General features: G+C 48.0%; 1 protein-coding gene across 2 annotated transcripts in view; it reads left to right on the top strand.

The window, feature by feature from the left end:
- Positions 1–15,644, top strand: part of LOC138481032 (fibronectin type-III domain-containing protein 3a-like) — a 2,755,868-nt gene that overhangs the window by 1,440,504 nt on the left and 1,299,720 nt on the right. For both annotated transcript variants that reach the window (XM_069612893.1, XM_069612892.1), the window contains one exon: positions 13,497–13,583. In XM_069612893.1, the coding sequence (XP_069468994.1) occupies positions 13,497–13,583 (87 nt within the window). The remainder of the gene's footprint in view (positions 1–13,496; positions 13,584–15,644) is intronic.

Genomic DNA, 15,644 nt, shown 5'->3' with positions numbered 1-15,644 from the left:
TAAGTCTTTGCCCAAAAACATGCCACCTGCGCGTCAATCTCCTTCCACCCCTTACAAGACCCATAGGGGGCTTTGCCTGCTGATTAGGTTTTGTGATTACCTTGTTCTCCCATACCATGTTATTTTATACTGGGTGGCATATCTGTGGCAGTGGACCCACATATAGGCAATGGGGTAACGGTGGTCTTTTTTGACACTGTTTTTTAAATAATACACTCGGTATCTTCTTAAAACTGTTTTATACTTCAAATACTTTGTCCTTAACTGTCACCAGCACGGGGTCGTGGTCAGACAGTGATATAGACCCTAATTCAACTTCCCTCACCTCGCCCATCAACCTTGCTGATACCCACGCATAATCAATTCTGAACAGGGATTGATAAATATATATGCGAAAAACACATATAGCCCCTTTCGCTTCCCCTCTTGGTCTGCCAAACATCACTCAGTGCCACAGTTTCAAAACTTTCCTTTAATGCCCATTTTTGGGGGTGCTGAGCTCCTCCCCGCTCCCTCTTTTCTATCCATGGCAGGGTCCCACGCCAACTTAAAATCACCCATTAATAGAATCTCCCCTACTACAGAGCACTCCAGTTTAGCTGCCACCTCCCACAAGAATCCATCCTACCCTGTGTTGGGTGCATATACTGTCACCATGATAACTTGTCTATGTTCAAGCTGCACTAATACAAATAGATACTTCCCCTCACCATCTGCCAGGTGCTGCACAGTTGTAGCCTTAAGCAAATCTTTGAACCCTATCAGGACCCCTGAGGTCTTCCCTTTTGCATTAGATTGGACTATCTGGGAGAATTGCTGCCATCTCACCGCAGATCTATCTGCCTTCTTTATATGCATCTACTGCAGCATAATAACATCTGCACATTCCCTTCTTACCAGGGCTTCCACCTTGTTACGCTTCACAGGGGAATTTAGACTCCTCACATTATGACACAACTTTGTATGCGAAGCATAGTAAAAATACTTATTGTTACGCCTACGTTGATCCCACATCCCCACCAGTATGCGCTACTTGCCACTTGCTGCCCCCCCCAGCTCCCAACTTCCCCAACCTCCCCCCACCCCCAAACAAACCATCTCAGGACCAAGCCAAATAACCTATGATGCCCTCAGGGACCTACTCCCAAGCGTTGGCGTAATAATTTATGTGAGGTCCCCCCCCATTGGGAAGTATCCTAACCTCTCTCCCTGATAACAAAGAATTAATCCCCAGCCCCCCCGCTGCGGGCTAATATGAACCATTGTCCTACCCTTCTTCATTTACCCACCTCCCTCCAAAGCTTACTTTGCCATTTATTCAACTACCAAACATCTCCAACACCCCCTCTGCCCCGCCCCCTTGTTCCCCAGACCGTTCAATCTTGCCCCCCTACCTCCCATGCTCCCCTGCACCATAAGTCCCATTGTCTCCTCCCACTTTGGGAGGATGGCCTTGCTCGTCTCTCAGTGGCCTTCCTCCTCCAAATTCAGCAATGCCAGTCCCTCTGCACATTATGCGACACAATGCTGCGCACCCTCCAGTTTGAAAAGTAAGCCGAACGGAAATGTCCACTTGTATGGAATTTGTTTTGCAATAAGAACCCCCGTCACCTGGCCCAGGTGTCTCTGTTGTTACTAAGGCCATGTCTTGGAATAACTGCACCTGTGCCCCATTCACTGAGATATTACCGGCAGTTCTCACTGCATGCAAAATGTTCTCTTTCAAACCATAGGAGGTAAGGGCAACCTGGACATCTCTCGGTCTTGGTCCCTGTTTCCTTCTCCTCGGCCCCACTCTATGCACACGATCGATTCCAATGTCCTCTGGCTGTACGTCCAACAATAAATTCCTGAAACATTGTTGGATCATATTATTTAGGTCTGCGTCTGTCATTAATTTGCTTAAGCCTTTCACCCCAATATTGGACAGGCGCAACAGGTCCTCCAGGTCTTCTGCCTGCAATTCCAGGTTGTGCGAGTCCCTAGCCAGCTGGTCCAGCAGTTCACTGTTCTGTCGCACCTCTTCCGATATCTTCACTAGACCCTGTTCCATCTCCTCCACTCTCTCTCCTTATACCTCCTCGTCCCCGTTCACTTCTGTGAGGGAGTTCCTTAGTTCATCATGCAGCGATGTGAACTGCTCCTAAAAAGTATTAATAATCCTCCCTTCTCTGTCATATAGGCATTCCTTAAGGTCTTCCTTGCTGAGAGCCCTCTCCTTGCTTTCTTGGGCTGCCCTTTTATCCAGCATGGGGTCTGGCATGGAGTCACATGCTCATGAATATTCCCCGTCGTCAGGCTGGGAATCCTCGGTAAAAGAAAACAGTTTTAGTTTCACTTAGACTGTCTTTCTCCTCTGAACCTATTACTGAGCTCTGGGTCATACTGCCCAAGCCAATGACTGCCTGCTCCCTAAGCCCCTCCTCTGATAGCCATCTTCAAATTTGGTAAGCACGTAAAGTGGCAGTGTGACCAAGAAGAGCCGCAGAGGGGACGGCGGGAGAATTTGCGTGTGAATCCATGCCGGACCCATGCTGGAGAACAATAGTTACAGGTAAGTAACTTGTTCCTGCTCCAGCATGGGGTCTGGCATGGATTCACATGATCATGAATAAAGAATTCATACCAGTACAACACTACACAACCACGGGAGGTGGCAAGGCTCAACAGAAGCATTTACTCTTACCTCCGGAACAGGATCACCTTCAAGCGAACAGGTTGCTTAGCACTGCCTGGCCGACCCTGACCTCCTCCCTGGAATCCCTGTCGACGCAGTAGAATCTTGTGAAGGTGTGCGTGGACCTCCACTTAGCAGCCCTGCAGATGTCCAGCAGGGGCACACCAGACAGGAATGCCATTGTCGCAGCGATCGCTCTAGTGGAATGCTGGGGCTGGGGCAGTGTGGCAAGAGCTCAGTGATTGGTGTAGATGAGAAATACAGTTTGTAAGTGAAACCATTTTGACTTTTACTTATGATTCCCGGCAGGACGGGGAATATTCATGAGCATTTGAATCCATGCCAGACCCATGCTGGAGAGCAACAGTTACAAGTAAGTAACTTGTTCCTTCTCCTTCCTCTGCTCCTGCTGTTCTCTCGCCCGCTGCTTCAATCAGCACTCCAGCTGGCCTTCTTGCATGACTGGGGGCTGCCTCCTTCTGGCTGGGGTGCCCTTCTCTTTAGATTTTGATATCTGGGTGGTGCCCCTCCAGAAAAGTATGTTCCTCAACTGCCCGTATGAGGGGGGGGGGGGGGTCCGTCATCGGTACTGTAGACAGGCCTCCCACACTTGTCGGCTTCTTTTGCTTATATTCTTGCAATACTGTATGTGCACCAGTCCCTCAATGTGCTACTTCCACCGGTGGCTCCTCACCTTCTCTCCCCCTTCTCCTACTCCGGGTACCTTCTTCAAGGGTCGCCCCCAAGCTTCCTCACATGGGATTGGCCTTTGTCCTCTTCCAGGGTCCCCGCTCTCCTTCCACCTGCATGCAGGTCTTTTTCTTGCCTTTGTTCTTGCTGCAGGCCTTGCTGCCTGCTCTGCTTTCCTCCCACTCATTGTATTATTTTCAGGCATCCACCGACTATCTCCCAGTTACCCGGGGACTGTTCTCCTTAGCCCTGGATCCACTATGACCCCCACGTGGTGGCCTACCTTCCTCAAAAGCGTTCTTCGCTCGTTCGTCCCTGTATCACCAGGATCACTGCTACGACGCGACTGCACCATGTAAGGAAGACATGGTATCAAGAATAGCCAGACACAAGTGATCACAGTTCAAGGGTGTTTATTAAACTGTATAGGAAGGTTGGGAAAACGCCTTATCTGAACCCAAGTCTAAGATGGGAGCAAGCTACAACCATCAAATAATAAGGTAGTCCCAGTGTTGTCTTGTCAAATAAAAAGGCCTATACTAAGAAAAAGCCTATTGCCAATCCTTACAACTAATACAAAAGTGGGTGGGATAAGATTTACAAAAAGAAGTGTTCACAAATATTAACTGAGGATGTGGTAGCCGGGGGTCGTCCTTCCCCTCGTTTGAGCACAGGACAAGGCGGGAATCCTGAGCACGGCACTTGCTCGAGCTTTCTCAGCATGAGACAACAGTTCCAGCTTCAGCTATCAGGACCTTCGGTGGGTAAGTGTCTTTTCTACAAAAGTCTCTTGCATCCGAGCACCTGATATGGTCAAAACAACAAACAAAAGTTCCTGTCCGTATACACATTGAGTGATGACTTTTCACCCCTGAATCCCCCTCTTCTGGGCTCAGATCCCCCAAACAGTTCTTAGCGATATCGGGAACTTTGGAGGTTAGCTTTCTTGCTTCCGATGGCCTGATAGGTTAAAAAATAACGAGCAAAAAACTTCCTTTCAAATTCCACTTGAGGGGAGGATTCTTCACCCCTGGGTCCCCCTCTTCTGGGCCCAGATCCCTCTCGAAAATCGGCATCCCTCCCGTTGGGTGAACTCTGGCTTATATTCAAAATAATTTCTCGATTGCATTCACGTGTCGATGGGGTGATGGCTTCTCACCTCTGGATCCCCCTCTTCCGGGCTCAGACCCTTTTCAAATGTTTGCCTCCCTCCGTCGAGTTGCCTACGACTTTTCACAAATCAATTTCTCTTTTGACATTCACAAATCTTTGTCTTTTTAAACAGTTCACCGTGGACAACCCTCTGTTGGGTTCACTTTTTTCAACACACTGTTCCTTGGGACTTTCGACTTCGCCCCTCTTTATTGGCATTGCTGCGTTGGGTTCACTCTTGCCATTCCTTCCATGTTCTTCTGATGCAGGATTCACTTCCCTTGCATTCTCAATGGTTTGTCGGTCAAAGACTTTCGACTTTCAACTGTACAGGTATTTTGCTAAACCCCTGTATGACCACTTGGACCTTTTCCTCGCAGCTCCCTTAGGGCTTTCTAGTATCAGTAGTTTCATTAAACACAGGATCATCCAGAGTCTCTTGAGTGAGCACCCACGTGGGTGCAGCTGGCCTTCTCTAAACAATTTACAGTTCCTTGAACTTTCCTCGATGTGCCACTTCGTGACTTTCATTCTACACAGTTTCTTTATCGGTTCTCCCCTTGACTCAGCGGCTGTGATGAGCCACTTGGCTTTCTTCGTATCGGGAGTGAAGGTCGGTAACACAGTAGCAGGCGTCTCCCTCTATCCTGCTTATCAGTGTGGACAAGCTCTGTGTACCGTTGACATCTGTTGCAATACACTTGGCTATAGTTCAGTCTTACGATTCCTTCCACGGAGGTCTCGAGGGTCTGGGTCAGAAAGGGCAACGTTGCTTCTCTCTTGTCCGCCTTTCGGTTCTCGCCGCCTTTCTCCTCCTCTTGAGCTGCTGTGCCTGGATAGCCGTCTCGTCGTGCGGTCTGCCTTGCTCGTATTGTGCTCCACCTTTTATCCCTGTGGGGAAGGGAAAGGGCCATCAGGTGTGCGTGATTCTGGTCAATTGCCTGACTTTGCCTGACCCTTGGTTGGGACATGTCAAGTTAACGGTTTTAGTGTTAGTCCGTTATCTTTCACATCAGGAGAAAGTGTTTGTGTCGGAAAAGGAATGTGTCATGAGGAATTATATCTTTCGTCCTAGGGGTTTTCGTAAATTCAGAAGTGTGAGATTAATAGGGTTTGTGAAACAAACGCAAATGACGGATTATTATCATAAAATGATCCGGGGGAATTGTAGGAATGGTAATGTTTTGTCTGAGCAGATTGGGAGTGCAGGAAATAATAATCAGAGGGAAGGGAAGGAAAATGGCCTTCCTCGTCCCTTTCTTCGGTAGAATGCCGTGCCTGGAGTATTCCCCTGAGCACAATCCGGGTTCCCCTACCGAGGTGATCCTTCCCCTCTCGTTGTCACGATCCTTAACCAAAACCCCCACTGGCATGTCCACATGCCAGGTAAGGTCTGGGTTTGGGTTCCATTAGGGCCTCGAGAGCCTTGCACTACCATCCAAGACTCTATTGGAGTCAGTCCTGGCGCCTTTGGCGCAAGGCTCATATTCAGTATAAGGAACATCTTTGAAGGGGACTACTTTTCCTTAGGCCTGCAGCCAACATGGAGGCACCCACATAGTCTAGTTCCTAGAACGAGACTATGCGGTAGTGTTTTGGGCGTGGTAGCCTGGGACTACTTTACCTGGACTACTTTGCTGGAGGCTATTTAAACCACACCCAAGCTATAGAACACGCTTTGTGTTATTCTGCAGCCTGCAGAGTAACGCCCACCATGTCCAGTGTTCTTGATACCGGTAATCATCGGAGCAACGAGCCTGCAGAGGAGAAAAAACATCATTAGTAGACTCTTACCTGCGAATTCCATCCTGAATCAGCCCGATGCTCGTCCATGCTTCTGCTACTCGCGGTCACCCATCCAGCAATCAGCATCTTCTGGACACCGCATACTCCTCGGAACGAAGCAACCTGAAGGGGGAGAGAGAAAAACAACGCTAGACAAGGTTATTTACGGCGAAAGCCTCAGCCATCACAAGAACCTCACCTGGTTGGCCATCTCTTGGCCGGCATCATTCGGCAATAACACGCTCACCTGAAAAGATCACAGCGACCTGTAAGGAGAGAAGAAACACAGGTTAACAAGTAAAAGGCGAAGCAGCGCCGCGCTTAGCGCGTTACTTACCAAATCGTAGTGCGCCTCTTTCGCCATCCATACCGGCAGGTGCTCAGTCCAACCAGCACGACCCGCCGAATCTCCTGCTCACCTAGGGGGGTAAAGAAAAGACATTAACCACAAAAAATGGAAGGCAAGTGCCATATATGGTGGTGTTGTGAAGGCCCAGCCAGACTAGCTGGAGCCTTCCCAGTGATGTATGTGGTGGGTACCTCCTGTGGGTGGGACCCGGGTGAATAGAGCGTGTGACGAATATGCATTCTGTGTTGTGGATGTCTGGTATCTGGTGGTTGACACAATGACTGAGACAGCCCTGCCCGAAACCGGAATGAATGCAGTTTGGAGTGTTCAATGGCTCGGTACTTGTCCCAATACACATAACTTGTTGTGAGTGTCTGGAGAGAAGTGAATGGCCTGAATACCTCGTGTGCCTGGTTGGCTGGCTGCCTGCATGAATGCCCTTAGTCGTGATTGGGTGCTTGAGTGTGACCCAGCGGAATGAATGGGAGATAACAGTATATCTGGGGACCTCTCACTGCTAGGAATCGTGTTCAGAAGCTGAAGTCCACTACGACGAGTAACTGGAGTAACTGAAGCTTGACCTTGAAGCCCCGCTGGACGAGAAGTAGTGCTGTTGCTCTCCTTCACAATCTGAAAGCTGCTGTGTCTCCAACGACTGACCCAGAGAGGACCTGGTAAGGCGCCCTCTTCCCGAGCTACGAGGGACCATCGTGCACAGCTGATCTTTGCCAAAGCTCCCTGGTAGACAGACCTTCGACAGGCTGCCGACCCGAGACGGGGACTGCCGCGGAATCTCAGAGAGACACCCGGACTGTTGTCCGCCACTATCGCCGACCGCCGTCGCCGACCGGAGTCGCCGTGCTCCCGTTTGCCTAAGAACTTCATTTGATCATCGGACGCTCTCGTCTGCATCGTCGCCCGCTTTATCCCGCTGGAGAAGGCTTGACCGTCGACGCGCTGAGGAGCATCTGCCGGTGGGTTTCCCGCCACCTAACGACCACGGAGACGCCGACGACTCGATGCCCTTGCTGGGCCACAGTTCTTCATCCTCTCTTTGCGGTCCAGAACTATCGTCACCGAGGTGCCCTGCACGCCTCGTCCTTGCAGGACGCCAACGCTCTGTTGTCGACGAGCACCGCTAGGAACGAAGCTGCCACTTCACGGCCGTAGTTCAACCTGTTCGCCGTCGGACGTTCGACAACCTGTGACTCCTACCTTAAAGGGAGGGCACTCAAGAAGGGCCGTTGATTCCCCTACACCGAACGCCGAGTTCCTCGATGCCTCTCGACGATCCGTGGCTCCTGCTTTAAAGGGAGTCACTCAAGAAGGATCGGTCGACGCATCTTCGGAGACTCTACTCCACCAGATACATTGGGGGGGGGGGGTAAAACCTTAATAGGAGGAAATAAGACTACCGTTTCAACCATTTTACGTTTCTGCCTATCTCTATTGCTGGTTTCCTCGTTATTGATCTGTGTGACATTTTAACCGTACAGTTGATGCACTTTAATGAGATTCGATAACACTGGTGGTACCACTTTAGAATTGTATATATTTATTATTGTTGACTTCCGAGTACAAAGTGCGTTATTGTGATCGTGTACATGCCTTTGAATATTAATTATATAAAGACTGTGTTTTCGGTAATACAGTGTGTGGACATTCCTTTGTGGGGTTTCGGGGACTACACTGTACTTAAGAACCAGCCCGCATCACCTCCTGAGAAGCTAGGCCTTGATTGCTCGTCCATTGCTACCAAGTAGAGAGTCTTGGCTGGGGTCCTCTGTGCCTCTGCTCTACCATATAGAGAGCAGAAGTACAGACACCCCCTACCAGTCTTTACACATGCCCACTGAAAACTATGCACCCCTGCAAAGAAGGTAGGACGGAGAGCACACCAAATACTACAATAAGGTGAGGAGAGAGCCATAGGGTCGAACTCAGGGGAGGTGGGAGAAAGCCGTACCTGATCTTGAATCCAGTCCTCCTGTGCTTTCAGGCCCGGCATCCATCAAGGCACCATCCGGGATCGGGGAGACGGTTCCAGGTGCAAATCAAGCAACCAGGGCTGAGTGGCATCCCCGTGGATACCATGTGAGCGTAACACTCGTCTACCCCTAGGGTTGGGATAAGAGAGGGCAAGTTGTTCCCTGGCCACCTGAATAAGGGATTATCAGGAACTACTTGGGAGAATACCCTCAGGTTTCTCACAACCCCTGCCAGATACGGGGCCACCTCCTAATAAGCCACCAGTCTTCCGGCTGCCGTGCTCTGCTGCTCACATCCCCCATATATCTACTCCTCATGCCACCGTCGCCTTCGTGTCTACATGCTACAGGGCCTGTCCTTTTGTTGTGGGGGGCACACAATGCTTTCAACGTAGGTCACAGCCTTTTTCCTTCCTTGCTTTGGTGTTTCTTATGCCCAGCCCGCCTCTGGTAGATGGATGGCGCAGCTTGCTTACTCGGCCCGGAGCGGAGCTGAGAACTACACATCCTCACACGCTGACAGCAACCTTGGAATCCTCTTCACTAATTTTATAGACTTCTGGTAACGGGGACCCGTTTCCAGTGAAGATCCAAACCATCGACAGATCTTCTCGCCCTGAGCGTCCTTCTCGAGTCTGAGGCCTTTAGCACACTGTGATGGCAGACGATAAAAAGAAAAACCTCTTCAAGCCCTGCTCCAAGTGTCTCTTCAAGAATGTTTTTGTGGATGATCAGTATTAATAATGCTTGCACCCGGATCACGATATGGACAACTGTTCCATTTGCCAGTCCTTTTCACCGAATACTCGAACGGATCATCACCGAAGGTTGGTGACTTGACTAGAGGAAGGTGCCAGGGCCTCCTATATGGCCTTGGTTTAAAGTCATTCCTCTTCTGTGGTCGGCAGGCCTGTGTTAGGCAGAAACCTGTGCAGTTCCCTTAGGGACCACTGCAAAAGATTTAAGACTACAGGTTTTGGCAGTAAACCCACTTGGTAGCAGTCTGCACCACCCAGATTTACCTGGTAACTGTGGCTGAGCAGTCAGGCTTCCCTCAAGAAGAGTTAGGCAGTATGCAAAGTATACACAATAGGCACTCAGGTACAATAATACAAGCAAACACTGACCAGAGCTTTGGTATCAAGTATATAATTATTTATTTAAAAACATACAGTTGAAACACTCCAGCACTCTTATTGTAAAATATTCTAAACACAGTTACTATTGCAATATATACACCCCTTTTTCTTTATCAGATAAGTCACAGTAAAACACCACTTATTTTCATACACAGGTGAGCGCTTAACTAGATTGCACTCTAATAAGTTTGTGAGAAAGGGAGGGAAAAAGACAATATGGAAAGGTACACCACTCTAAGATTCAGGAACACTGTTAGCAAGGCAGAAGAGCAAAAGTCACTGGTGAGCCAAAATCCAAAGGCTGGGCCCACTCTTAGAGAGAGCAGAGCACAAATGGGCCCAAGATCACACAGTTACACTAGGCTTAGAAAGTCTTGCAGAGGGTTCAAAAAGAGTTTAGAGAGGCTTTAAGAAAGTTTAGCCAGGGTGTCCCAGACTAACCCAGGTTCGAAAGCCGGGGGCTAAATCTACCCCGTACAGTCGGTAGCAAGGGAAGCCAGGCGGGACACGGTGCCTTAAGTGGGAAGGATCCTCCAGCGGTGGCAGTTGTTCCTGGTAGTGGGTGCAAGTTGCGCCGTCGTCCAGGGGAAGAGAAGATCTCGACTTGTAGGAAAGATGAAGGTCGTTGCACTACCAGGGAAGAAACCAGCCGCGGAGTTTTCCGGTTAAAGGTGGTTCCTTTGTTTCGCGGTCGTGGTAAAACGTGGTATCCCGGTTGCCGGGGTGCTTGGCACGGGCAAGGCGGCCACGAGGTACATCGGGAAAGCGAAAAGACGGTGAAACTGGTTATCCCCACCAGTCAAAGGAAGAAGACTCTCCGGCGGGAGATCTCCTCTGTCGTTGGGAAAAGTGGTGAGGCAGTCCAGCAGGGCTCCACCGGTGGTGGTGTCGTGGCAGGTCGGCTCAGCTTCTCCCTCGTCGGATTCTTAGGTCCTGTGGCGACTTCTGAAGTTCCAGTCCCCAAAGCCCTGCTTTTATGCAGCAAACCCCCATTCACTCAGCCTAGCTGTCACTCAAACATGCTAAGTGGTGAGCCGGCCGGCTCACCACTTGGGCCAATCAGGATGGAGTGCTACTTGAGTTGCCTAGGCAACTCAGTCCAGGGTGCCTAAATTTCCCTCCACCCCTCCTAAGTACCCCAGACAGAGTGGCACCACTTTTGAGGGCTTCTATGGAGAAGCCCGCCAAAAAGTGGAACAAAGGGCTCGACTTGGGTTGGAGTCACAGAAGAGAACACAAATGCCATTTTAGAATCAAGTTTTGGCAAAAAATACCAACCGGAGAATTAATATTAATTAAATAAACCGGCGGTATGTTCGAGGCTACCGTAAATAATTAAATAAAGATAGCCTAAAACAATGGGAAATCCCATAGGAAATTATTCACGGTTGAATATAAAAAGTAGTATCCACTGCCACCAGCCAAAACTCGATCAGGGGGGACGGAGACGTGCCCCCTCGACTAACAGACCCCGGGGCAATTGAATTGCCCCAGCCAGTACGTCCACAATATGACGGTTTGTACTGGTTCTGTTCAGAATTTAAGACTAGTAAAGTCAATGGTGACTTTACATGCCCTGGGAGACAGTAGTCAGTCCCAGGGTATGGAGTCTATACTGGGGGGTCACTATGACACCCCTGTGTCACTGCACTGAGGGTGCTGTGTAACACACATCACAAAAACACAGGAAGCCCTGTGGAGTAAAAGACCCCATAGCCCATTAAACACATCTAGATTCAAAGGAACACACTCAAATCATGCCCAAGAGTGAGGGTAAAAGAGTCTCACTCTTGGCAGGAGAAAAAAATAAACCCCAAAAATCCAGCAAAGCTTCTGGGGGACTCACTAGGTTAGGAAATTCAGCCTAAACAGAGAATTCTCCCTAACAGCCTGTGAAACAAACTCCCTCTTCCAAGTGATTGAGGTTGCATGAGGAAACTTTCCCTGGGGAAGAAACCTAAAAGGGGACACAAGTCGCACACTTCGATCACACCCCTGTCGGCAGCTCAGACTACGACTAGACCACCATTTTCATCTCTCTCTTCGTCTGTCTGTAGCGATGACTCTGTCGACCAGCACAGGTATACATTTTCAGCGACGATCCGCAATCCGAAATCAACAACCTGTTTGACAGTTGCAGCATCCATGATTGCTTTGTCGATGACTATGACTGCTGCCTCCAGGATTGCTTTACCTCCCAGACCGGCTTCAGCACCGTTGACGTCTCTGGCACCATTGATGACTCTGCAAGCAGTGCATTGACGGGGGTTCCAGGGAGTAGTCCCGTGTTGGCCAAGCAGTGCTTCGTAACCCGTTGGTTGTGTATATGTACTGCTGTGAATCGTATTCCTAAGAATGTGAGTCAATGAAAGATCCAATGCTGGAGAAGGAACAAGTTACTTACCTGGAACTTCTGTTCTCCAGAATTGGTATCTTTAATGGATTCACAGGCGACCCTTCTTCCTACCCCTCTATGGCTCTTCTTGGTACCTTCTGCCACATTATGTGCATTTACAAATCTGAAGATGGCCGCCAGGGGTGGAGCTAGGGAGAGCTGATGTCATTGGCTGGGGCAGAATGACCCAAAGTCACAACAATTGGCTACATAATTGCTGAGCAGTTTTTTAAGCTTTAAAGAAAACTCCTTTAATATTACCGAGGATTCCCAGCCTGACGGTGGGGAATATTTATGACCATGTGAATCCATGAAAGATACCAATGCTGGAGAACAGGAGTTATAGGTAAGTTGGTTTCAAAAACCTCAGAAGTGGTTTTCTATGGAATTAGAGTACATGGGGTGAGTTAACAAACCTTATTTAGGGGGTAGAAACAGGTATAACTGGTGCAAAGCCTTTAATGTACCTCTCCCTTGTCTGGTTGTGATTGGTGGAGTCCTGGCCAAGAATTTCCCCTGGACTTCCCCTAAGGGGGTGGGATTGGGGGAGGACCTCCGATGAACCTAGCTTGCCTTGTTCCTCACTACGTGAGACACTTACACCTACATGTTGGCTTTGCCAACCCTTGTGTAGCCTTCGCAAGATTCCTAGCTCCCTGCAAAGGGTTACCTTTGGGACTTGTGACTTTTGGAAGTCAGTATTGTGTTTTTCAACTCTTTTTGTATATTTTACCCGATTTCAAACTGGTTTATTACTTATCTTTTGTTTTCTTCACTTGCTTTATTGTATTAGTGTTCTTTCTACTGATGTAACTATTTGAAAAGTAAAGTGTTAGTGTTATTTAGTAAGCGCAACCCAAGGTACTAACTTAACCCTTCACCGCCCTCACTCTCCTGTGTCTAAGCCTTACTGTTTGGCCAGACTTAAGTTTATTTCCCTGTTCATCAGAATAATGTGACCGCTTAGAAAATCCATCTTAACAGTTGTAGCCACAACTTAGGTTTTCTATTAAGCCTACCTAAGGTGAAAACGGCCAATGTACTTAAAAGCAAGCAAAAATGTTAATGTGCTCATCCACTGTAGTGAAAGGGCCGTTCTTAGCCAACAAACTACCAGCACAGTATTCAGATGCTATCTGGCCAATGCAAACCATAATAAGTGCATTATCACTGCTTTTGTTTGTACTTTCTGATCCACTGCAACAATATCCATTCCAATGAATAACAAGAGCATATTCCTGAAAATGTTACAAAAGTAAGAAAGTTTAACTTAAAGTAATCAATGGGCGAATGATGACTTATTGGTTTCTCTATTTTGCAGGGCTATGGATTTAAGCCAATGCATAATGGAGAAGAACTTACATGCACTGTCAGGACTCTTAGGAGGAGCACATTGTACAAATTCAGGGTATGTACCCAGGATGTAAAGCAACTTGTGATTTGAGGATTTCTATTAAGTGTGTTAGTGCTTCTCTGTTAGCTTGTTCTATGTCAGGTGAGTAATAACAATCACTTTCAAACTTTTGGGTGTCTCAGTTAAAGCATTTCTCTCCAAGTTCAAATGGACTTCACTGCTTGGTAGAATTTCATAAAATGACTTCTACGTTTGTGTGCAGCCATTTTATCATAATGTATAAAACCATGGCTTTAAATTGAATAAGACATATCATGAACCCTAGTTTTTTCAGTTAAATCATTTTATGAATGCTGTTGAAATGGTGTGTAAAGTTTCATAAGATTCTGTTAAAGTTTGCTGGCCCGATTACTTCGCCAAGCCTCTGTAGATAGTATGGTGAAATATTTTGTCTTGGTAAGATTTTGCCATAAGCTTACCCTACTGCAAGGCTACATGGGGACATATCGCTTTTTTTCCTCAGTAAAGAATATACTGTTTACTCAGCATATGACCACTACTTTGGCCCAAGATTTTCCACAAGATTTGCAACATATACACTGTGGAAGGTCAGAAGAAGAAGGCGGACAAAAAGAGGTGTCATTTCTCCCTGTGATTTTATTCGAACAATAAACAAAAGGTCTATCTAGCCATAACAAAAAGGAGTTTTCCGTACCCAACATAAATCTAACAAGGGTGCTCGTCGTCAGTGAGGAAGCACAAATCAAAATAGTTTGTCCTGGGTTCAAAAACGACCCTAGCTGAACCTACCACTAAGGATTGTATCAACTAACAAAACAAAAAGGGGTTCCAGACAAATGACTCCCTTTTCCAAGACAGATCTTCTTAGCCTTAATAGACTATCTTGAGATAATCAATCAGTTCTTTTAATAACTCAAGGGTACTCTACCACCTTCTCTCAGGTATCCCGTCTTGACTTATGTACAGTTCCTTGTTTCCAACTCGATGGTCTGGGCCTCTACTCCTCTGGATTTCTTTTACATCAATATCTCTCTGTCGTACTTGTTTCACAGTCTCTAATTCCACAGAGACCAGTGTCCCAGGTCCCTTTTACCCCTTCTTTATCTTCTAAGCACTTCCACTTATGGCAACCAACACATAGGTTCTTCTGCTCCTCTTTAATAATGTGTTGGTCTACTCAACCACTGAGACATGAATTACCAGTCTTTTGACATTCCTCACTATCTTTACTGCTTTTATATTCACTGACATGAGTATTATGAGCCTCTCTGTATTTGTGATACTCTCTGCTGGATCTCCCGTGGTTCCCATTACTAGCTTGTCGGGTTGGAGTCACTGGTTCTTCCTGTGGGGTCGGGATCACGCCAACTCACAAAATGCTTTCAGCGCCTTCCATCTCTGCTTAGCTCTCCATGGCTCCACAGAGTATTCTGCTGGATGGTCTGGGCGTAATTGTCGGACCACGTGGTCCACCTCCCTGAGGTCACGCCACCACCAGGAAATGCTTGCCACACACCCGTCTGTTCCCTGCCAGCTCCTGAACAGCTTTCCTCCTTCGTTCTCCACGTCCTCTCAACTGAGGACCTCCCGGAATGCCCTGGCTTCTCCTCTCGACCGAGGACCTCCCGGAATGCCCTGGCTTCTCTCTCCAGGTTTGAAACTTTCTGTGCTGCACCTGCTCTGTGAACACAATTCCCTAGGGCAAGTCTGTCTTTGCTTTTTATTCATCTGAGCTGGGTCCTCCCCAGCAGAGGATCCTTGTCCTTTTTCTCTTTCCCTGAAGTATTTTTTCTTACTCCATAATTCACATTCTTGAGAGTGGTCTCTATTTGCCATGGAGGAGTGATTAGCATTACTTTGCCACTCTTCTTCTCAGTGGATTTGTGTTGGGTTTGAATACTGGAAGTTGTATTACAGTGGCAAACATTGGTCTGTTCAGGTTGTAAGGTCTACAGTGATGGTCTTAGGGGTTCCTAGGAAAGCAGGGCAGGGAGTTCCTTCACAGAATAGGAGTCCTTATGCCCAAGAGAGGAGTCTGTCCCTGTGAGGTCCTGCTTACTGCCACTCTTAGGGGGAATGTCACATAGCCGGCTC

This window comes from Ambystoma mexicanum, chromosome 5p, assembly GCF_040938575.1.
Source record: "Ambystoma mexicanum isolate Mex_15411 chromosome 5p, UKY_AmexF1_1, whole genome shotgun sequence".
NCBI lineage: Eukaryota > Metazoa > Chordata > Amphibia > Caudata > Ambystomatidae > Ambystoma > Ambystoma mexicanum.
This window is presented reverse-complemented; position numbering and strand designations above follow the sequence as displayed.